Below are 23,277 nucleotides of genomic sequence, written 5' to 3'. Positions count from 1 at the left end.
GCCTGACAAAGGAGTTCTTCCAAGAGAATAACATCACTCTTTTGGACCATCCTGCATGTTCCCCGGATCTAAACCCAATTGAGAATATTTGGGGATGGATGGCAAAGGAAGTTTACAAAAATGGACATCAGTTCCAGGCAGTGGATGCCCTTCATGAAGCCATCTTCAACACTTGGAGCAATGTTCCCACTAGCCTCCTGGAAACACTGGCATCAAGCATGCCTAAACGATTGTTTGAAGTCATCAACAAGATTGGTGGAGCTACTCATTACTTAGTCCTTTTTTTTGACACTGATTTCTGTTTTAGGGGGGTTTTCTGTTTCTTTTGAGCTATGGTCTTAAACTTTTGATCAGCTGAAAAAAATCATGTTTGAGTGTAAACGCAGTTTTCAATTAATTCCCTGCTCAAAAGTTCTTGTCTCTTGCACTGATTTCTTCTTTTAACATTGTGAAGCTCTTCTTAGAACCTTCTTAAGCTCCAATAGTGTAAAATGCAAATTCTTGCAATTTTTTGACTGGTCTTAAGATTTTGATCAGGAGTGTAGTTGGGCTCACCTCAACGCACAGTTCTGGCTCTGGAACCAGTCTCCTTGAGAGGTGTTGGACACTCTTCCACTCTGGAGATGTCCCCGGTGAGAGGCGCTGAGCAGGAGTGGGCATACTTGTTGCTCCCCATATTGGTGCCTGTACGTTGGGGTTTACCCCGGTGAATGAGAGTGTAGCCTCCCTCCGCCTACGTGTGGGGGGATGGGTCCTGACTGTTGTTTGCGCTTATGGGCCGAACAGCAGTTCAGATTACCCACCCTTTTTGGAGTCCTTGGAGGGGTTACTGGAGAGTGCCCCTCCTGGGGACTCCCTTGTTCTACTGGGGGACTTCAACGCTCACGTAGGCAATGACAGTGAGACCTGGAGGGGTGTGGTTGGGAGGAACGGCTCCCCTGATCTGAACCCGAGCAGTGTTCTTTTGTTGGACTTATGTGCTTGTCATGGTGCTCTTGGCACCACGACACCCTATCTCGCAGTTCAATGATCGACTTTGTTGTCTTTTCATCTGATCTGCGGCCGCATGTCTTGGACAGAGTCTCCTGTTAGGTGGAGCTTTAACTCCCACCTCCAGGAGAACTTTGAACATGTTCTGGGGGAGGTGGGGGACATTGAGCCTGAGTGGGCCATGTTCTGTGCCTCCATTGTTGAGGCAGCTTATCGGAGCTGTGGCCGCAAGGTAGTTGATGCCTGTCGCGGGGGCAACCCTTGAACCCACTGGTGGACACCGGCGATGAGGGATGCTGTCTGCCGGCTTTTGGGTTTTCTTTGGGTTATTTGCATTCTGTTTATTGTTTTCATGTTTGCTGTTTGTGTTCAGTTATTCTTGTCTTAGTTTACTTCTTGTTACTCGTGCCTTTGTTTTCGGTTACTATTCACTCCTCCTCAGTTACTCACTTGTATCTCTGCCACACCCATCTCCACCTGTCAGCAATTTGTATCACTCACCTGTGCCCATTTATCTCATCACCTCCTGTGTTTAAAAACCCGGTCATCTCCTCAACACACCGCTGATTCATTGTTTCTCTGTCCCTGGTAATTCGCTCTGAGCCCGTTCCTGCTTAGATTTACTTTGTCGTTCTGTTCCTCCCTGTTATTATTCCGCTTTGTTTTAGTTTAACTGCCACGTCAGCTTTTGTTTTGTTTATTTTCTTTATTTAAATAAATTAGTTTATTTAAAATGAGTCTGCACTCTGGGTTCGCCTTCGTCTTCACTACTCCTGACACTGTTAGGCTGAAGAAGGAGTCTTATCGGGCCCTCTTGGCCTGTGGGACTCCAGATACAGCTAACAGGTAGCGTCCAGTCCAAGCGGAATGCGGCTTGGATGGTCACTGAGGGAAAAACCCGGGCATGGGAGGAGTTCGGAGAGGCCATGGAGAAAGACTTCCATACGGCTTTGAGGCGATTCTGGTCCACCATACGGCGTCTCAGGAGGGAAAAGCAGTGCAGTACCAACAGTGTTTATAGTGGGGGTGGTGTGCTGCTGACCTCGACTCGGGATGTCGTGGGTCAGTGGGCGGAATACTTTGAAGACCTCCTCAATCCTACCGGCACGTCTTCCATTGAAGAGGCGGAGCCTGGGGACTTCGGGTCGGGCTCTCCAATCTCTGGTGCTTAGGTCACCGAGGTGGTTAAAATGCTCCTTGGTGGCAAGGCTCCCGGGGTGGATGAGATTCACCCAGAGTACCTTAAGACTCTGGATGTTGTAGGGTTGTGTTGGCTAACGCGACTCTGCAATATTGCGTGGACATTGGGGGCAGTTCCCCTGGATTGGCAGACCCTTTGTCACCGATTCTGTTCATAACGTTTATGGACAGAATTTCTAGGCGCACCAAAGGTGTTGAGGGGATCCGTTTTGGTGACCTTTGGATTGCGTCTCTGCTTTTTGCAGATGATGTGGTCCTATTGGCTTCATCGGGCCGCGATCTACAGCTTTCGCTGGAACGGTTCGCAGCCGAGTGTGAAACGGCCGGGATGAGGATCAGTGCCTCCAAATCCAAGGCCATGGTCTTGAGCTGGAAAAGGGTAGAGTGCCTTCTCCAGATCGGGGAAGATGTCCTGCCCCAAGTGGAGGAGTTTAAGTATCTCGGGGTCTTGTTCACGAATGAGGGAAAAATGGAGCGGGAGATCGATAGGCGGATTGGTGTAGCGTCTGCAGTGAAGCGGGCGCTGTACCTGTCTGTTGTGGTGAAGAGAGAGCTGAGCCAAAAAGCGAAGCTCTCGATTTACCGGTCGATCTACGTTCCTACCCTCATCTATGGTCACGAGCTTTGGGTAGTGACCGAAAGAACGAGATCGCAAATACAAGCTGCTGAAATGAGTTTTCTCCACAGGGTGTCTGGGCTCCCTTAGAGATTGGGTGAGAAGCTCAGTCATTCGGGAGGGACTCAGAGTAGAGCCGCTGCTTCTCCACGTCAAGAGGAGCCAGTTGAGGTGGCTCGGGCATTTGATTAGGATGCCTCCTGGACGCCTCCCTGGTGAGGCACGTCCCACCGGGAGGAGGCCCAAAGGAAGACCCAGGACACGCTAAAGGGACTATGTTTCTTGGCTGGCCTGGGAACACCTTGGGATTCCCCCGGTGGAGCTGGCCCATGTGGCTGGGGAGAGGGAAGTCTGGGTCTCCCTGCTTAGGCTGCTACCCTCGCGACCCGACCCCGGATAATCGGAAGAAGATGGATGGATGGATGGATATTACACATTTGTTGTTAGGAGTAAATTTGATTGCATTGAATGAACTTTCTGTCAATAATATAGACAGTCTACCTTCTAACTTTGATGGTCAGTTGCAAATCTCATCTTGCTGTTTTTGTTTGGAAGCAATAATAAGTGCTGGTTTTGTTTCACAGCTTGGTATCTCCAGAGCCTCCTCCTAAGGGCTTCTTGGTGATGGGTTCAAAGTTTCGATACAGTGGAAGAACGCAGGCTCAGACCCGACAGGCCAGTGCTCTTATTGACCGTCCTGCTCCTCATTTTGAGCGCTCCACCAGCAAGCGGTACCTGCTGTCCAGGAGCTTGGATGGAGGTGAGTAAACCTGACTGGATAGGACTGAAAGATGTATGTTTAAGTTTACATTTAAGTGCAACTCAGAAACGAATCTTTCAAAGTTTAGATTATTTGTTTAAAGGATGCACAGTGTTGTGCTTTTTTGGCCAAATTTTGATCAAGTTAGATGCTTAACATGATGACTGGATTTGGGAAAAATCGCCAGATTGTCGAAAAAATATTAGCACTTATAAACAGAAATCTCTTTCACAGGTCATAGGTTTAATCTGTACCAGTGGAAACACGGTGTGCTTCACCTGTCAGCCAAGAAATAGTGCAACACAATACAGTTTCTACCTTTAGACAGACCATCTAGTCTTTCCTAAAATGTCAAACTATCCCTTAAAAGGATTTTATCAAATGCTAACTTCTTTCATACAGTTTGAGTTGATACTGTGTGTATAAAAAAATCTTTTCTGAATAGCAGAGTTCTCACGGCCGGTGTCGTCCATGTGTGAGAACCACGATATCCTGTCCCACCGCAGCGTCAGTGAACAGCGACGACTCCGCAGTCCATCTGTGGACGAGCAGGAGACTGAGCTGGAGCCCAGTCTGGAGCAGGACGAAGAAGACAAGGACCAGGAGCAGAGCCAGGAGACAGACCTGGAGCTAAATCACGATGGTAACGTCACCCCAAGCAGAAAGAAAGAAATTATGGTAAATAAACCTTGTCTTATAAACTGAAATGTTTTAGTTCCCACTATGCTGAGTCAAAACTTTATAAGCTCAGAGTTTTAGTTGAAGAAAACGCAGCACTAATGTTGGTGTGCAGAGATGGCAGGGAGTGCAGGAATAATGATGTAAACATGTGTGGCACAAGGTTTCAGTCAAACTGAGGTTTATCCAGCAGGGGCATAACTTTATAGTGGCTGCTGTGGATTTAGCTTTTGATAACTCTTCTCCTTTCACTCTTATTAACTCAGGCTTTCATGCCTACACTGCCCTCCTCATAAATCATGCTAACTGCTTTACAGTATTTAACTCTTTCACATTCTTCTGAGTAAAGCAGACTTCAGCCTGGCTTTCTATTTCTAACAATCTTTCTCTATTCCTTAACTTTTGCTGGCAATAAGGAGGAGGCCGGCTCACCCGTTGACAATAAACAGGAGGTATTTGGTGTCCGTTCAATTGTATGTTCATCATGAAACAGTACCTCTACCTCAATACTCATCTTCCCATAGCATGTCTGTCTGTTAATGAGGCTGTCACTAAAGTTATCTTTGAAAAATCCGGGCAGGGCATTAAATCACGTGAAAAAAGTGCACTCTTGTTTACCTCTAAAGGTTTACTTTTTAGGGTGTATCATAAAATTACCTTGTCCATACAGCCCTGAAAGTCCTGAAAAACACCACATCATTATTAAGGAATCTTAAGGCTTCAATTGAAATAAGGAAGCAGACAAGTGTTGCTAGTTAAGTCCCTTGATTAACTAATCATCATTAGTATGACCACCTTTATAAAAGCAGAAAAAAATGGCAGTTTGCATTCAGGCATTTGTTCAATCAATACTAAAAAAGAAGTCATGCTTAGGTTTGCAAAGTTGCTGAAAACATCACAAGGCTTCTGGAACAATGTTCCATTGACAGACAAGAAAAGTGGAAATGTTTGGCCATAATGCACAGCAGTATGCTTAGCAAAAATCAAACAACATGCAACTCCTTACACCAACTGTGCACAGTGGTGGAAGTGTGATGATTTGGGTCTGATTTGCTGCCACAGGACCTGAACACCTTGCTGTCACTGAGTTGACCAAAAACTCCTCTTTAGACCAAATGATTCTAGAGTCAGATGTGGGGCCATCTGTCCGACAGCTGAAGCTTGGGCCAAATTAGTTCATGCAACAGGACAATGATCCTTCTAAACTACAACAGAATGGCTGAAAAAGACAATTGACATTTACCACATTTTGTCGTCTGCCATTGTTCGTATGAGATCCTATGTGCACTTTGAATTGTTTTTCTCTGAATACTTTCAGAGCTTGTTTTCTCATTGTATTGAAGTTGTCAGACCTATTCTTTCTCTGTCTGCCTGCCTGTCATCTTATTGACTTCCCACCTTGTTCCCTGACTCTTCCCCTTTGTTCTTGCGCTGTCTGACCCTGCACTCATCACCTCTGCACTTTCTTTTGCACGCCTGTTCTCCTGCCCCAACTCAGCTCTCTCAGTTGGACCAGGAAACCACTCCTCGGCACAAAAAGGAGGTATACATTCTCAAACCTAGTGGTTTTGTGGATGCTTTTTATGCTACTGCTTCGTTAGCCTTCAAAAAAGTTTATCTGTAGATATTTTTGACATTGAGGGATGTATTTCTTGCCTGCTACCAAAAGGCAAGGATAATGTTTCTGCCTTTTGCCTGTGTTTATGCATGTTTTTGTGTGTGGAAGTTTGTGTGTCCAAAATATCTCACAAACCATTGGAGGACTTTTACTGAAATTTACAGAAAGTAATCATTGGATGTACATACACAACTTTTGAGATCAACTCGATTCAAGATCAAGAACACTAATTTGGCCAGTTTTCCAAATACTGAGCTATAATTTTAACACCGAAATTCAGTGCGTTGAATCAAAACTCTTATTAAACAACGCTGTATTGTGATTCATGGCTGAATTGTATTGTGCTGCATTGGCTTTTGCTGCTAATGTGTCTTTAATGTAATCAATTTTTTGGCAATAAACCATAGAATTGGCTGAGAAATATAGTTTAGATGCCTAATGCAATTTACTCAGAACTGTTGCAGAGTAGAAAATATCAAGACTCAAAGAAGTATTAAAATACAGCTCTTGCTGAAAGCCTCCCATCACTGACTTTGTCATCATTCCAAAAAACAAAAACTCTAATTAGAGGCAAAGTTTAGTCAACAAACAATTTATTAAATGCTGTATATTTCTGTTCATTGAATTTGCAACATGAGCTTTGATTATGGCATTCATTTGTTTTTCTAAAACCAGTTCAGCTGGAACTACAATTAATTTTTGGTTTTATCTGCATCAGTAGCATCACACAACTGTGTGTATAATTTCTACTGAACACAAGTTTAAGGTAATCTTTCGGCATACTTTTTAGTGTAAGCAGCAGTATCTCCTAGTTATGTTGTATGAATATGAGTAGTTCTTTGAAAAAGCATGTTGATGTACTCCTAATGTCTTCTTCGATTTCCACATGCCTCGTGTTCTCTTCCAGTTCCCGGATAAATCACAGGATGTCTTGCTGAAACACCAGGCCAGCATTAACGAGCTGAAGAGAGCCCTGAGGGAACCAAACAGCAAGCTGATGAACCGCGAGAAGCGTTTGTCTTCCACCTCTCCAACTGGAACACCAGAGAAGAAGGCTGTAAGTAGGGGCAGGTTGAAGAGATTGAAAAAGGGGCCTTTTTTGTTTACACATCACAAAGTTTGTTTAAATGTTTGCGATGCACTTCTCATGTTTTGAGTCTGCAGATGAGTGATAGGAATAAATGACTTGAAAAAGAAGAAGAAGAAGAAAAACAGCAATTGAATATGATTAGCAAAATAGCTCAGGTGTCTCTCTGCAAAGAGTTTAATGCTCAATAAAACAACCTGGTAAATCAGCATAATCTTTTAGGTCACATGTGTAATGGAGTGCAATTAGTTTTTCCCAGGAGTTCCAGGTGTAGGTATTTAAATATCTCTGAGATACTTGTGGATGTCAGACAAGCAGCAGTGAAAGAAGCATCTTGAAAGGATTCAATTGAGATTTACTCAGATTTAGACATTTGAAACAGAGATCATTAGTGTTTTTGATTGCTGATTAGTGACACATGCTAAAGATCTCTCAAGTGTTCATCTAATTCTGTAAAATTGTTGATGAGATTGGAGTCTTTAGATTGGATAAGTCTTGTCTTTTCTGTGCAAAATTTGCTTCAGGCAATAAATCATTCGCAGTCTGTTGCAGTTAGGTTATGTCCATCCCATGTCAAATGTCTACAGACGAAATTGTAATGTGCTGTACACCTTCATTTCAGAGAAGTGGGACCATTGTTGTGTGACTGACAGTTGAAGGTTGGGAAAGTCTCCCCGTTTCATGACGCTTTTCATGAAACCCAAGCAAACTCTGGTCTTTCTGTGATGTCTGAAAGAAAAGTTTGCTTTTTAAATGCCTGCAGATTTGGTCATGTGGTTTCCGAGTCTGTTAGGTACTCAAGTTGGTGTGTTTTTAAATAGAAGTTCTGAAAAATATTTCTACACTTTTAGTCAGTAAGGCCACATGTGTACCAGTTCTCTCTGACTTTTCTGTTTTCTCGCTTTTGCATGAAATTGTGTGTCTCACTAATTTACTTCCTCAGTGTGCATCTAAGCTCTAACAGCTGTTTCTTTTTCTTTTAAACTCTCCTGTGCTGTGTGCCGGCTAATTGGGGGGCCAGCAAGTGGGAAAGGACCCTGTTAACAGTCTGTCTGTTGAGGGTTTCGTCCAGAAGACTCTGGTGACTTCACCTGAGGTTGCACTTTTTTCACTGTTCCTTCTCTTATCAAACATTTATCACAGTATGGGTTGGTGCAGTTCAACTTTTATCATGATATCTACTTTCTGTCATTAGTTTATTAATCCCAGGGTTTACTAAAACTTCATTAAACAGCAGCTGTACTTTTTATTCCCTTTGTTGGGATGGAAACCTTTGTGTGACATTCATTGTTTGCTAGCAGTTGTGCTTGGCATGTCTAACTGTGCTTAATCTATGCCAACATGTAGGGCTCTGAGGAGTGGGTATTGATTGAAAAGCAGCAACCTTTTCAACAAGACCATGGCTTGAGGGCAGAAGAAAGGAACAAATCTGACATATCTGATTCCGTGTGGGAGAAAAAGGAGTTGGAAAAAGAGATAGACATTGCCAAAATGCTACACAAAGAGGTGGCACAGTATGACAAGAAAGAAGCGAAAAGCCATATCGATGAATGGCCAGCAACAAAAACACCCAGAGAGGCAGACGTATGCTCTGAGGCTCGACCTTCTGTGATTCAATTAGCTGAGAATGTAGACTGCTTTCAAGAGGAATCTCAAAGGAAACCATCTCAAACCTCAGGCCCTGAGGCAAACAGCAATGTGGCCCCAGGCTCGCACCAGATCAAGGAAAGGATGGGTTCTAAAACAAGGAAAAAAAGGAGACCCCAGAGCCTAAACCTGGGAATGCCCGCAGAGCTTGTCAGCAGGAAAGCTAGCAGCAATTCTTCTGGTGAGGAAAATGAAGACTCAGACTCAGACAACACTTCAGACAAAACGCCTAAACGAGGAAATCATTGTGATTCTTCTCCTGAGCTTATCACAACAGATGATCAGGGATTAGGAAAGGATCAGTTTGTCAGTGTATATAAAGACAACCAAAACGAGGATTTGTCAGTAGGGGAAGGCAAAGAGGCCTCCAGTCAAGAAGGAGAGCAGGTGAAGAGAAAGGTGGACCAGGCTGGAATGGCAAGTATTGATTTAGGCTCATTAAATGGACCTGGAAAGATAGAGCATGATAGTTCATTTCCCACTGTTAAAGGAGAGTGTGGGGTGAAGGTGAGAGGAAAGGGCCTTATCGATAACAAAGAACTTGCAGAAGTAAAACTTCGACAAGTCAGGACACATGAGAGAAAGATTAGTAGCTCTGGTGGAGAGGATGTTGAAAGTTTCTTAGGAGACAGAGGCCAGAGGACATCTCTTCATCGACTGTCGGGCAGCAGCTTCCAATCGGAAATCACCAGGATCGTTCCTCTGAAGCCAGAGAGGTCAAAGAGCGTTGCAGGGAAGGATGAAAGAGAGCAGACCAGGCAGGAGGAGCCAACACGTGTCATCAAACGAGAATACCGCTGGTCTGTTGGCTCTCCAGAAGGGAACTCAGACCTAAACTGGACTGACGTCTCAACATTTCATCCAGCGGCCCCGTCAGATCTGCAGGGTTTCCCTAAAACTGAACACCCAGATGATAGCTCTGTATCTGGTAGAGGCTCTACAGAGAATCAGCAATTCAGCTCAAAAATGTCAGCAGTTCCCAAAATGGCTCCTCCAGCTCCGCCAGTGAAAACACAGAAGGCCAGGGAGTCTGGACTGATACTGCGGAACAGCCGAAATGCCGGCAGGGAGCACAGCCTGGATGCAGCCAAGAAGAGACACTCGGTAACTCTACTTGGTATCTGCTATTCAGTCATTGGAAACAAAGCATGAGCTTCAGATACACTCGCACGCTATATTTCATTGTTTCTACGTTTTCAGTGACCTGAAACACTCATCCATCTTACCTTTTTGTGTCTATTTGACGAGGAAGTCAAGCAATACTTCAGCTTTGTTTACTTGCAAAAAGTTTGCCTAAAAACTTTGGACATGTGCTCAGTTTATTCCTTCTCATTGCTCTCAGCATACATCACAATATTCAGCAAATCTGTACAGCACCGCACTGGCTGTGAAAGTTTATTAAGAAAAGAATATGACATGTTGGCTTGTCTTTGCCTTTTCTAACCTTAGGTAGTATCTTGCTGGGCTGAAAATTGAAAATTTAAAAAAAGAAAATTTAAAAAAATTTCAGTTGCAGTCTCATTGATTTCTGAGCTTTTATAACCAAGGGACCAGCAAACCAGGTGGCTGCAGTTTTGCACAGTCACATTTTTGGAAAATCACAACTTGTTTTCATGTGCTCATCTCGGAAAGTTGTTTTCTGGGCCATGCACAATATTTTGCTGCCCAACTCCGACACATTATACTCACAAGGCTCACTTTGTATTCACACTGGTACCTACCCTCACACTTATGATTTAATGTACTGGAGTACACTTTTGAAATGAAGACAGACTGATTTGGACCAATTTTTCAATAATTACTATTTATCACCAGCTTGGCTTTTAGACCTGTTCAGTCGCCTCACATGTTTTCTGTTAGAAAAAAGCAGGCAACAAAATACAGCTCTATCTTTTCTTTTGAGATGGGTTGGAGACCCCCGCAATAAAATTTAGTTGGGTTCAATACTGGTAGGGGACATGATCCATAACTCTGACTATTTTGAGAAAAATATGCTCGGAACTCAAGCAATATGACTACACACCTCTATACCTCACGTAAGGAAGTTAGGTACCACTGTGAGCATTGGGAAACATTCTGGACACTCCCTCATGCCGTTTGCCAACTAGTCACAGCCCAGTGAGATACTACCTTACAGTGATGTAACTCACCGGACAAGACATGACGAGCTATTTGCACAATGTCATGTCATTTTCAAACTTGAAACACAAAACTAAAAATTAAAATAATAATAATAATAATAAAAATTAAAAATATTATAACTTCAATCTGAGAAAAAAAAAAAACTGCCTGCCGTGCACTACTCTGTTAGAGAACGATCATCCTCAAAACTCACAGGTAAATGCAGCACAGGATATGTGGAGAAAGGATTGAAAAATTAACCCAAACTTATAAATATTAAAATTATTCAAATTCATTTAAGTAAAGCTAAATTTATGCATATCCCCTGATCATTCATGAATAAAAAATAAACCCTATTAAAATTAGAGCAATTATTTCTGTACACCTCACCTTGGTATGAAGGCACAAATATATATATATATATATATATATATATGCACACTGATACCCCCTGCTGTGAAGCCCCAACAGGCAGCGAGCAGCCAGACAAACAGCTCAGTCAGATTTGCTGCTTTCATGTTGCAGCTAGTATCATGGGGAGTTTGCACACATTTAAGACTAGAATGAATTTGAAGAGAATAGATATGACAGCTTTCATCTTTTTCCACCTTTTCATCTGAGTCGAGCTCCTGTGTAATGGATTAAACAGGCATGAGAAGAGGTGTTGCATAGCTCTCAGTGTGTGACAATCACATCGAGATCTGATTGAACTCAGGCAGTGTGGTAAAATGCTGCTCAAACATGTGGACCCAGTCTTTGTCACAGACCTTGAAATATATCTAGGCACCACTTATTGGACATTTACCAACATTTCTTTGGCTTTCGTAGAATATTCTCTTTAAATTCCAAAGTGCAAAGTTTTGCAACCAGCCTGATCTTGGTAGAAAAATGATGAGTGGTTGATTGTTTAAGATTTTCACTTTTATTATTACAAAGTTTGTGTTTGCTGCTGTGGAACAAGTTTCCTTTTTAACTTGTTATCATAATATTTTTCACTGTAACTCAACCAGGGTCTTTGCCAAAACCTAACCAAACAGTAGGGGGCTAAGGCCTGACTCAACCATGAGGAAAACGAAAAAAGAAAACAACCTCAAAACACAAACTCCAGCATTGTGGGTGAAAGGAATTATGACTGAATTGTGTATTTTCACAAACACCCTTCTCCAAATATAAGCTGTACAGCTACACTATATTCAAGCCAACTAAAAAAACAGCCTTATACAGAATGACAATCAATTTACTCTGTCATTTATCTTGAAGTCACACTGGTTGCAGCACTCAGTGGCAACTGGTTTACAGAAAACCTGACACAGCAAACGCTCCAGGGTTCTCCTGTTCCACTTCTGCTATTTCCAACAGATGTTTGTGACTGCTCTGTTTTACCGCACTCATCCCTTTTCTGTCCTCCAAGCTTTTTTCCTATATGCTTTGTAAATGTGAAACTGTGCTTGAAATTTGGGCCCATATCCATTCGAAGCTGACTGGACCTAAACTGAGTCAACAGGCTTAGATTGGACGGGGCTAAATTTTGCACCTAAATTTGGGTTTAAGCTAATAAATCATAAAGTAACTAGTAAATAGTTGCATTTTCTGCAAAAATGCAGTGTGAATGCTGAGTGCTGAATGGCTTTGCTGGAATTTGTTGAAGGAGCTAAAAGTGAATTGTCAAAGGTAGAACAAGTAAAACAAAAGCTCAAACAAACAGAATACAAGCCAAATTAAGGAGAACAGTAATAAACTAAAACAAGAAATTTGTGAAAATATAAAAAAGCACAACAGTAGCTCAAAGCTAAAGTGAGCAAAAGTGTAGATAAAAGCTAACATTAGATAAACTGTAACTACAAGGTAAATTTAGCTAAACTCAAGATAAAAGCTAAAATTGGCAACAGTAGATCAAAATGAACATCGCAAAGCCGTAACTAAAAGCCAAAATTAGTTAAAAAAACTTTGCTAAAAGATAAAATTAACTTAATTGTATTTAGCAGCTAAATGCAGCAAAATTGTAACTGAAAGCTAAAAATGGCTAATCTAATGCTACAAGTTAAAATTAGCAAAATCTAATCTAAAAGGTAAAATTAGAATAAACAGAAGAAAAATTTAAAAGTAGCAAAACAGTATCTAAAAGTAAAAATTAGCAATACCATAGCTAAAAGTTTAAATTAGCGAAATAGATAAAAACTAAAACTATCAAAACTATAGCTAAAAGAAAAACTAGCAAAACATTCGCTTAAAGCTAAGATTAGCAAAACAGTAGCTAAAAGCTAAAAACAGCAAAACTGTAGGTAAAAGCTAAAATTAGCTTTAGAAGACAAAAACAGAGCAATTGCATTTCAAATGCTCCAAATTAATTGAAGAGATCTCAAAGCATTTCTATGGGGGGATTTCTTTGAACTAAAGTTAAGTGTTTTGAAAAGTATAAAAGTTAAAGAAACCAAAAGTCATAGCACACTATTCACAATCAAGCTGATGTTTTTGATATGTGAATGGTTTATAAAGCACAAACTATGCAGAAGTAATTTGACTGCAAAACTGTACAGAAGAAACTAAACAATAAAACAATAATTCTATTGGTTTATTTAGAGCAATGATGTAAGGACAGTTTTTCTTAGTATACTAGGTTCCCAGTTTAGATTTGCACTGGAATAATTAAAGATTTCTGTGTATGGTGGCCCGTGAGTCCTCTTTAGCTGTGCTAACCTCTAGCTGCTCTCTGTGCTTGTTCCTCTGCTTCCCCCTGCAGGAGCCTGTCTCTACTCCTGCCATATATGAAGAGCCATTTGCTGACTTCAAGGTTATTCCTCCACCCCTAAATATGTACATTTCCACATTCTCACCCATCGTCTGCTTTTCTCTCTGAATTTCCATTAGTCTCTGTTTATGTGTTTGCCTGCTAACTTTCTGCTACAATTTTTATTTATTGACTTCTCAAAAAAGTCAATAAATGTAAAATATGAGACATGTTTTTTCTACACACTATTTTGCAGCCCTTATCCATCTATCATGACAGATGGATGTGTGAATTGAAAGCAGAGACCCTCATGATTTGGTAATGCTTGCATATTGTAGTGTACATAGCAATTTCATGAAGGTTATTTTAATGAATGTCACTTTAAAATAGTTTCATTATAGTCACAGTGGTTCATGAGATATTTTGCTAACAGACAAAGGAACACGCACACACATTTTTTCCCGTGTATGTGTGTTTCTTTGATTATTTAAGTTAAGCACAAATCTTATGAACCATTGGTTGGATTTTGTTGAAACTCTCAAAAAGTAAATATTGGATGTGCATCTACAACTGATTATGATTGTAGTCAACCCAACTCAAAATGGCTGCCACAGCCAACTGACTTTAGAAAACACGAAAGGCTGCAACTCAGTCAATTTTACAGATATTGAGGTAAAATGTAAAGTGATAATAGCTGAGAGTCATCATCAATATGGACTCCAACTGCTAACCGATTACTGAGGTTTCTGTTTCAAACTTTGCCATTAACTATCGGAGTCATCTTTGTCCGTCTGTTAGCAAAATATCTCATGAACCACTTGACAAATTTTAATGAAACTTGCAGAAAGTAATCATTAGATGCATGTCTACAATTGATTAACATTTGATGGCAGTCCAATTTATGTTGTCTGCTAAAGTTGACTGACCTTAGAAAACACAAAAAAGCTCCATAACCTAGTCAGTTTTACGGAGATTGAGCAGAAATTTGGTGGTTGTAGGTAAGATTCATCCTTAACACATACTCTGATGACACACTGATGACAGATTTTTGCCTAATATTTTGCCAATAACTGTTGGAGTCACAGCTAATCAACCTTAGCCAGCACATACATGGCTGTAACTGTGTCAACTGGACAGAAATTGAGGTAAAATTTGGTGTGCTAGTAGTTGAGAGTCATTTGCAACACATACTCTGAGCGCTAACAGGTCAAGCAAGATATCACAATATTCCCTGAACTTTGGTTAAACTCAGTCTTTAACCAAAACATAACAGTTTTTTTGTCATCACAAGATGATTGGAGTTTAAAACTCTGACACAAAAGGCAGTGGGCAAATGCATGTTTTTAAGGAATTCTTAGTTTTTAATTAATTAATTATTTTATTTGTTAGTTTATACTTTATATCACAATATGTTGCATGAATAATAACTTTGGATTCTCCATTGTATCATACAGCTCCTTCAGTAAAGCATTACATAACGATCATTCTCCACACAATCTCCATTATCCAAACATCTGTAGATATGTAATAACAAAGAGGAAATGCTTTGTTTGTACCTGGGCCAGAAGGATCTCAGAGAGAGGGGCCCTCAACCGAGCGTGGCCTCAGAGGAGGAACAGGACCAGGACACGGTGGTCTGTATGAGGGAAACCCAGCTGGGCATAGAGCGCAAGTGCTCCAGTATGACGGTCAGTTCCACATCCAGCCTGGAGGCCGAGGTGGACTTCACTGTCATCACAGACCTCCACCCGGGGATGGAGGACTTCTCTAAGTCTGGAGAGTTGGCAGAGCGGGGGCAGCTACCAGAGGTGGGACGGGAGGACTTTGAAGAGACCTCCAGATTCTACTCTGCCCGTCTAATGGGCTCCAGGGACAAGGTTCCCATGGAGGAGAGGCTTCCTGAGGAAGGAATGCATCCCGAGGTAGACAGATGTTGTTCTCATCCTTCATCATCATCATCCTTTGGATTCACCCCGGCTTGCTAGAAACGCTGCCATTTGTGTGTGTGTGTTAGAACTGTAAAATGTAAGATTTTTTTGTTTAATTTTCTTCTTCAAATTTTTTCTTCTACTGTATTTTTTTTTCCGAGTTGGACTTTTATTTTGAATTCCCCTGCTCTTGCGTCATCAGTTGCTGTGTAATGCCAACCAAAATGTCTTAATAAAACGATTATTTTTCATTTTACCATTTGTTTTTTTTTTTCAAGCTAAGTGTTCAGCTGCTTCACTTTAAACAACAAGAGCACATAACCAGCTGCCGTTTGCTTTAAATGTACATTTTGGGTTTTTTACAGCCTCCAGTGGCAAAAAAAGATGCCAGTGCTGTGAGTGTGGCCCACAAGCTGAAGAGGGCAGACACAAGGACGGAGACACACACCAATGGATCAGAGGCCCACCCCAGCATCATAAATGTCTCCCCACAGGTAGACAAAAAAATAAAATATGTATGAATACAAAGTGTTCAAACTGCCCTGTGCTGCTGTTGCATCTGCTATTCCCTTCTAATTATGCCTACTGGGGCGATAATGTTTTTGTATCTATGTTTTCTGCATGTGTGGATGTTGTGTGTCTGTTAGCAAAATATCTCTTGAACCACTAGACAGATTTTACTAAAACTTTCAGAAAGTAATCACTGGATGTATATCTATTAACTTTTGTAATAGATACAATTCAAGATGGTTGCCACAACTAATCCACATTAGCCAACACAAAAATTTACAGATATTGGGCTAAAATGTGATGTGATAGTAGCTGAGAATCATCATCAAGACATATTCTGATTGTGGCATCTTGCCATATCGCATGAGATTGCACATAATGTTATTCTCAAAAATTGACCAAAACAGCTACAATTCTGTCATTTAACAACACAAGATTATCTTAGTTTAAAACTCTCGACATGGAAGGCTGTGGGTGATATGCTTTCTTTCAAGAAATGCTAGTTCTTTCATTTTTATTTATTATTCTGGATCACTCTTGGTAAACTTCATTCAAAACACAGTTCTAGTACTTTGTTTATGGTTAAATTTTTTTAAATTGTGTCTATTTTTGGGGTTTTTGGTACTTCTGCCATTCAAATTACTGTTTTCCTTAACAGAATACAGACAATTTTTATTTTTCATCAGCTGTCCTTTATATTTAATGCCAAAGTTTCATGCAAAGATGTTGCCCTAGATGTAGAGTATTTGTTGTGAATGATTCACACGCTAGATTTTAGGTCAAGTTCTGTGACATTGGAGAGTTGTAGCTATAATTGTATTTCCAATGTTTAGTTGGCTTTGTCAGCCATTTTGAATTGGGATGACTCCAAAAGGTAATCACTTGTAGATGTACATTCTGTGATTGTTTTCTGAAACTTTCATTAAAATTTGTTTCCTTACATGACAGGCACAATTATGGACAATACCATTGTTTCATCTTCGGTGGCAGGTGATAAAAAATGGAGTTGACTTGCACAGTTATGATTTATTTTGTACTGATCTATGCTGTGTTTTATACATAAATGCTGAAAAGCAGTACTGGTAAAGAGCAATTGAGGTCAGTGTGCATTGTCACAGCATCAGCTCCATTAGTCACACACCAAACAGACTTGTAATAAAGAGATTCATCATTTGGTGGAACTCCAAGTTTTTGATTAGGGGAAGAAGCTTTTTTTCTGTCTCTCTGGGCCCTGATGACATAACAGCTATATTCTGTATGAATGGATGTTATAATAGCATCATTAAGGGTTGATTAAAGTATTGACGGTATATTAATGACAACGATGAAAGCAGGTGCGACTCCCATTCATCTCCGGGAGCAAAGATATGAGTGCAGGCTGGCTGTCCTGCAGGTGCCTTATTAAAATGTAATCATGGCTGGGCTCTTTAACCACTCAGCTAATGGTGTGGATGTGATCAGGAAATGATGGAGAGAGAGGGGACCTTTGAAGTGTCACATCAGTGTTGAATCATACTTTTAAGAAGTAAGTCTCAATTGTGTGTGTGTGTGTTCATCTGCAGCAAATAGAGAATATTATCACCTATAGGTAGATAAAGATTTCTGCAGCAGCACTGAACAGCCAACAGATGAAGACAAATCACTAATGTTTAGCTGCTGCTTTGCTGTCTACATTTCACTAACAAGCTTTAAATTATCTTTCTGCTGTCGACAGAGCGCCAAAGAGTTTCTGTTGCTTTCAGATAATATAATTTTGGCAACCACAAAATAAAAGCAATCTATATGAAGTCATGTCATTTCAAAAAGAAACTTATTCAACACATGTAAGAAGATTTTAAATTAACACTGAAGTTACCTCTTAATTAAAGTTCAACTATTGATTATTTTTGTTTCTATTAATTTGTTGACTGATTTTTTTTATTGTAAATAACTATTTTTACTTCAACAAAAATCCTAATCCACAAAATAAAATGTAAAACAAAGACTGGCAAATTAAAGTACAAAATATAGGTTTAGAATCATAGTCCCAACATAAAAAGTACAACTACATAACATTTAGGTGTTGTTATTAAAACTGTATAGATCCAGATTTGAATTAGAATGATCAAATATTCACATTGTGAAATAAGGTTCATATTGGACAAAACTCTCAGTTTGAAAAAAACATTTTGTTTTTTTTTTAGCTTATTGTTTTAGTTTTACATCTTTGGTGTTGTAGTTTTACTTTCATCAGCCCTGTTTCTGGCATATTGATAAAAGGAAAAAAAAACATATGTACAACAGTTGGCAGTGGATTATTTAGCACCTAACAACCAGCATTTCTAGTGATGGTCAGATATTTTCCACAATCTGAGTTTAGTATCTGCAGGTTTCACCTTGAAGACCATCAGCCTATCTGCAAATTGGAGAACAACCAAAAGGTGGTGGCTGATATTTATCTGATATGTCCTTGTGTGGTATTATCTTTGTTCTGAAACTAAATTTGTTTCACCAAAAAAACAACAAAAAAGGTTTTGGTTCCTTTTGGCCACATGAACACTGAACAGTTTTATCCACCTTAAAAGGTCTTTGACACATGCAATTGAATTTGTTTGTATTCAAAGACAACAGGAAAAGGCAAACATAGTTTTAAAATATTCAGGCTTATTTATAATAGATTTATTTCCTCTGGCATTTAAAGGTACTCATTGCAAAGTCATGAAGACCAGACAAAAACACCATAAAAAGCACAATATTTTCCTGGAACACTGGAAGTGGTTTTCTCATATTGATAGTTAATGTGTCCACAAATAAATAATTTGTAAACAAAATTTGTGACCAGCTGCCAACTACCGCATGCATTTGTTATATACAGAAAGAGCCAAAGTGACTAAAAATAGGTTAAACAGACTTTCTGGTCCAGAGAATATTTTGCAAAAGTATCATGTGTTCGAATGCAGAGCTTTATCTTTATGGCATTTCACCTTCCTGCTTCATCCCTGATATTTTTGCTTGACACTTGTCTGACTAGTTCTTTCTGTTTTCTTTCACTGTTAGCAGCGGCTTCTCTTTTATATTTCCACCTAATTGTCCTCTGTGAGATTCTATGCTTGTCCACCATATTTGTGTACCCACATAGGCTATATGAAAGCCTAATGTAGGTCAGTCATGTGATTCAAGCTTCCACGTGGTTTTCAGCGAATTCAGCTGAGTGCTTTGTTTACATTCAGTGCGTACCTGCATTTCAGATTTACATTCCGTATATCTGTAAAGCTACTGGAGTAAATTTTTTCAAACTGCACAATTTGATATTGTTCAGGATAACTTTTTTTATGTTTCAGTTCATATTTTGCAAGAAGAAAAAAAATATTAACTTAAAAACAGTTGGTACTGGATATTGATAAAGTAGTTATTAAAAAAAAAAACAACAGTAGAGAGCAAAGATAAATATTTAGTGTAGTTTTAATATCAATATCATTTTTTGTCCTTTGTGTTGGTGTATCGTTCCGTTGGTTATTGTGAAAGAGTGTTAATCAGAACCGTTTCTCTCTCCTTCAGAACTCTGGAGCTGTCAGCTCCCAGGAAGCTCCTGTTGCCCTTAAAGAAAATGGCTCCCCTGTAAGTGTCTTTGTAGTGTGTGTATGTGTGTCTCTGTAAGAAACAAAGATCTATGCCTTGACCTTTGTCATCCTTCTGAATGGGTGTTAAAATGACCAACAATATGTGACTAAAATGTTAACTGGGCTTTCTTTCCATCGTGTTGTTCCAGCCTGATATGAGAACTCGGGGTATAAATCTAGATAAAACATGCTGCTGCAGTTGTTTGAATAGACAGATTTCTCTGAATATTCTTTCTGTTTTTAAAGGGACTGCTTCATGATACTGTCTTTTATTTGTCCAGTGCAGAGCGAGAATATTTTGCATTAGCAGATATCTTATAAAGCAATGGACGTATCTAAATTAAAATCTTAGAAAGTAATTACTGCATGTGTGTCCTGAGTTTAAGTATTTTTGGTTATGTTTTCTTTTTATTTCATTTTGCTCCTCATGTCTTTGTTTTACTGTCAGTATTCACCTCCCCTCAGTCTGCACTTGTTTATTTGTCATGGCCATCTCCACCTGCTGTAATCACTCACCTGTGCCCACTTCCCATAATTACTCTGTGTTTAAAACCCGGTCATTCATCCACTCACTCGCTGGTTTATTGCTTGTTGTCACTTTTGTTACTGCTCTTGTTCCCATGCCATGCCATTTTCTCATCTTTAGTTGCATTTTGATCTTTGTTTGCTGCCACGTCAACTTTTTGTTTTCTAGTTTTGTTAGTTTAAAATTTTCGTTTTTTCAACTACGAGTCTGCACTCTTGGTTCCTCTTGCTCTCCATCGACCTTGACAATGTACATCTGCAGCTGATTAACTTTTGGAGTCAACCCAATTCAAGAAAGCTGCCACAGCAAAGCAAGCTTAGCCAACACAAAAATGGCTATAAGATGGTCAGCTTTCAAGATATTGAGCTAAGATTTGGAGTGATAATAGCTGAAACTGAGCCCCAATTTATAGTTTTTATATTCCATAGCCCTCTAAACTTAGAAAACACATGAGCAGCATTTATAAACATTTTTGGTTTGACTGTTGGTAGCAAATTGCGAACAGCTTTCGTGATAGTCTCAAAAATGTCTTAAAATGTTTGCGGGGTTCCTCAGTTTCCTCACGAGAGTCATAGAGGCTTTCAGCCTTGTTCCTTGAATTCTGAACATGTTCAAAACATTTTCACTCAATCTAGTTACTGAATTATCACAGGCATCTCAAACCCATGGATGTCTTCAACCTGTCTCAAGAGCACCAGAGCTATATTTTGACACCTGCATTAGAATTCCTCAAGACAGAAACATCTGATACTGAATCTGCAAATGTCCTTTTCTGACCACGCCAGTGTTAAAAAATAATGATTTGAAAACTGAACCAAATCTGCCTTACTTTAATTCAAAAGTGTACTGAAGTAGATGAAATCATAAACGCAGTTGGCATCTGTGAAAGGTGGACACAAAACAGGCAGAGGCAGGTACTATGTGTGCAAAAGTGAGCAAGAAAATAATGTACACACCCTAGAATACAGTTTTACAAGCCGTGAACACAAAAATTGGCCCCTCAAATTGCAGCCATAAGTTTCACTGGTTGTTCAGTCTTAAACACTCTAAATTCAGTGAGACTGCAAATAGAAAATTCACCTATTCTTTCACAATTTTGAATTGCCAACATGCCTCCAACTGATGCAGCCAAGTGAGACACTGGCTTTGCCTCAAACAGAGATGATGATGTTCATCTTTGATGAGTCGACTGTCTCTGTGTGCTGGCTCCATAGGACAAGACGTCAAAGTAATTTCTTATTGTGCTAGAGGTGCCCTGTATAACAACCTCTCTATTAGCGAGCTTCACATGCAGTGACCTAGTCAGCAGTCAGTGTGCTGCTTGCTTTGCATCCTAATGGCTCTATTCAGTTTCCAACAAGAAGCTGAATTACTGGCTCATTCTAGCTGGCTATACCTGAATTCCCAAACTCAAAAGCACAATTGTTTTCAATGTTTTTAATCTTATTGAGTGAACTTGTTTGAGCTTCTGTTTAACCAGGTTTAAGAGCTTTGTCAGATTATAAGATCTGTGACATTTTAGTTGGGAGCCTAAGACCCCCTGACTGACTGAGCAGTTTTTGTTGTGTATGAATTTGTGTGTCCTTCTGTGACCACGTTGCATTTATTGTGCTGTAGGTAAAGGCCAGCGCACAAGGGAGGGAGTCTGTCGTGTCCCCACTGACCATCACCCCCGAGAACATCACCTCAGCCACAACAACACAAGTTACCAAGGTAACGCTAAGTCTGTTTCTGTGGTTGCAGTTTGATCCAAAGTACTTGAAGACAACGCCATCACATCTGTATTTTGTGACAAGTACTCATAAAATAAGCTCCGTGCTTAAGTCAGGAGAGATTTTCAAGCTGAAGGAGTCTGTTGTTATATAACATTTTAAAGTGTCTATTTTCATCTTTGATTTGAGATTTTCCCTTCCACTTCAAATTTTTGGAGATGGTCTAAGATCTACTATGCTTTAATTTGTACTGCCCCCTCTTTCCCAATTTACATCTTACTGGACAAATTAAGACCCACGTATAACAAAATAAGTTTAAACACTTTGTCAAAAATCATTTGCTAGTCATTTTTCCCTATCTGACTTCAGGCATATGTTTTTAAGACTTTTTGCCTTTAGTTTAGTTTTCACATGCAAGTTCAGATCAGAGATTGATGCAGTCCTTTCACATACAATCAGTCCAATCTTATCTTCTGACCCGCCTCTATTTTTTTGCTGTGTACTTTTGGTCGTCATCTGTATGTAATGTCAAAAATCTCAGTTTTTGCCTCGTCTAATCATGAAACCTTTCTCCAGAGGAGTTGTTCATGTGGGAAGCTGCAAAATTTCAGTACATCTTGTAGGTGTCACCTTTGGAGCAGGCACCTATTCCTTGGTCACTTGTGATGTAAGTGTCACAGTGTAAAGTGACAATGGGGTCCCAAAAACATTCAACATAAGCTTGACCCTTGGTGGTTTCTGGGTTGTTCCTGAACATTCAAACTAATTTCAAATTGTTCTTAGATCTTCACTGAGTTCCTTGAATTTTTACTATTGTTGTGAGTATTGACATGAGTGCTGTCAAACATTCTTTTTTATGGTGGTAAAGAGAATCTACTTGTTGGTTCAATGGTGATAATTAATGAGAAGTTTATAGTAAAGTTAAAAGACGACCTTTAGCACCATGTATCACACCTGATCATGTAATTAAATGGGGGAGCAAAACCTGGGATGTCATTGTTTCTAGATAAGGGCAAGCAAAGATCTGCTCAGCAGTGTGTTCTTAGTTGGTATAATGGATATTGCAATGTGCTGCAATGTGCTGCCATATGTGAGACCCAGGTTCAAACCCCTTTCAGTGTTATTCAACTTAATTTTATTTTTTAAACAAATCATTGCACAATTTACTTAAATATAATCTAGACATTTACAAAACATTTAGATTATATTTAGTCCAACCCAAAAATAATTAGAAGAGAAAACACAAAAAAGGAGGAGGCGTGGCTTCAATATTTAAGAATACCATAAAGTGTAGTAAAATCTCTTTGGGAAATTTCACGTCTTTTGAGTATCTTGGAATTGAGGTAAAAGGCCACAAACGAACTTTAACACTAACTCTATACAAAACCCCAACATATGAGAAAAAATTCTTCACGGACTTGAATGAGCTTCTATCTCTCATATGCATTGATTATGATTGTTTAATAATTGTCGGTGATTTCAACATTCATGTTGACAGCCCCCAAGACCGAGGGGCAAAAAATCTGTTTAATATATTAGAGAGTTTTGGTCTAACAC

The 23,277-nt window shown here is 39.8% G+C and overlaps 1 protein-coding gene across 13 annotated transcripts in view; it reads left to right on the top strand.

Moving 5' to 3' along the window:
* LOC108242224 (protein 4.1-like) overlaps positions 1-23,277 on the top strand; it is a 149,250-nt gene that overhangs the window by 116,515 nt on the left and 9,458 nt on the right. For 4 of the 13 annotated variants that reach the window (XM_037975503.1, XM_037975502.1, XM_017426946.3 and 1 more), the window contains 12 exons: positions 3,391-3,566; positions 4,012-4,244; positions 4,661-4,696; positions 5,743-5,787; positions 6,770-6,919; positions 7,971-8,045; positions 8,297-9,700; positions 13,458-13,508; positions 15,011-15,367; positions 15,739-15,867; positions 19,421-19,480; positions 21,626-21,721. In XM_037975503.1, coding sequence (XP_037831431.1) covers positions 3,391-3,566; positions 4,012-4,244; positions 4,661-4,696; positions 5,743-5,787; positions 6,770-6,919; positions 7,971-8,045; positions 8,297-9,700; positions 13,458-13,508; positions 15,011-15,367; positions 15,739-15,867; positions 19,421-19,480; positions 21,626-21,721 — 2,812 coding nt within the window. The remainder of the gene's footprint in view (positions 1-3,390; positions 3,567-4,011; positions 4,245-4,660; positions 4,697-5,742; positions 5,788-6,769; positions 6,920-7,970; positions 8,046-8,296; positions 9,701-13,457; positions 13,509-15,010; positions 15,368-15,738; positions 15,868-19,420; positions 19,481-21,625; positions 21,722-23,277) is intronic. The other 9 variants (XM_017426948.3, XM_017426949.3, XM_037975505.1 and 6 more) reach the window with 9 other exon arrangements.

Source organism: Kryptolebias marmoratus, linkage group LG4 (genome assembly GCF_001649575.2).
Source record: "Kryptolebias marmoratus isolate JLee-2015 linkage group LG4, ASM164957v2, whole genome shotgun sequence".
Classification (NCBI taxonomy): domain Eukaryota; kingdom Metazoa; phylum Chordata; class Actinopteri; order Cyprinodontiformes; family Rivulidae; genus Kryptolebias; species Kryptolebias marmoratus.
Note: the sequence above shows the minus strand (reverse complement) of the source record. Positions and strands in the feature narration are given on the sequence as shown.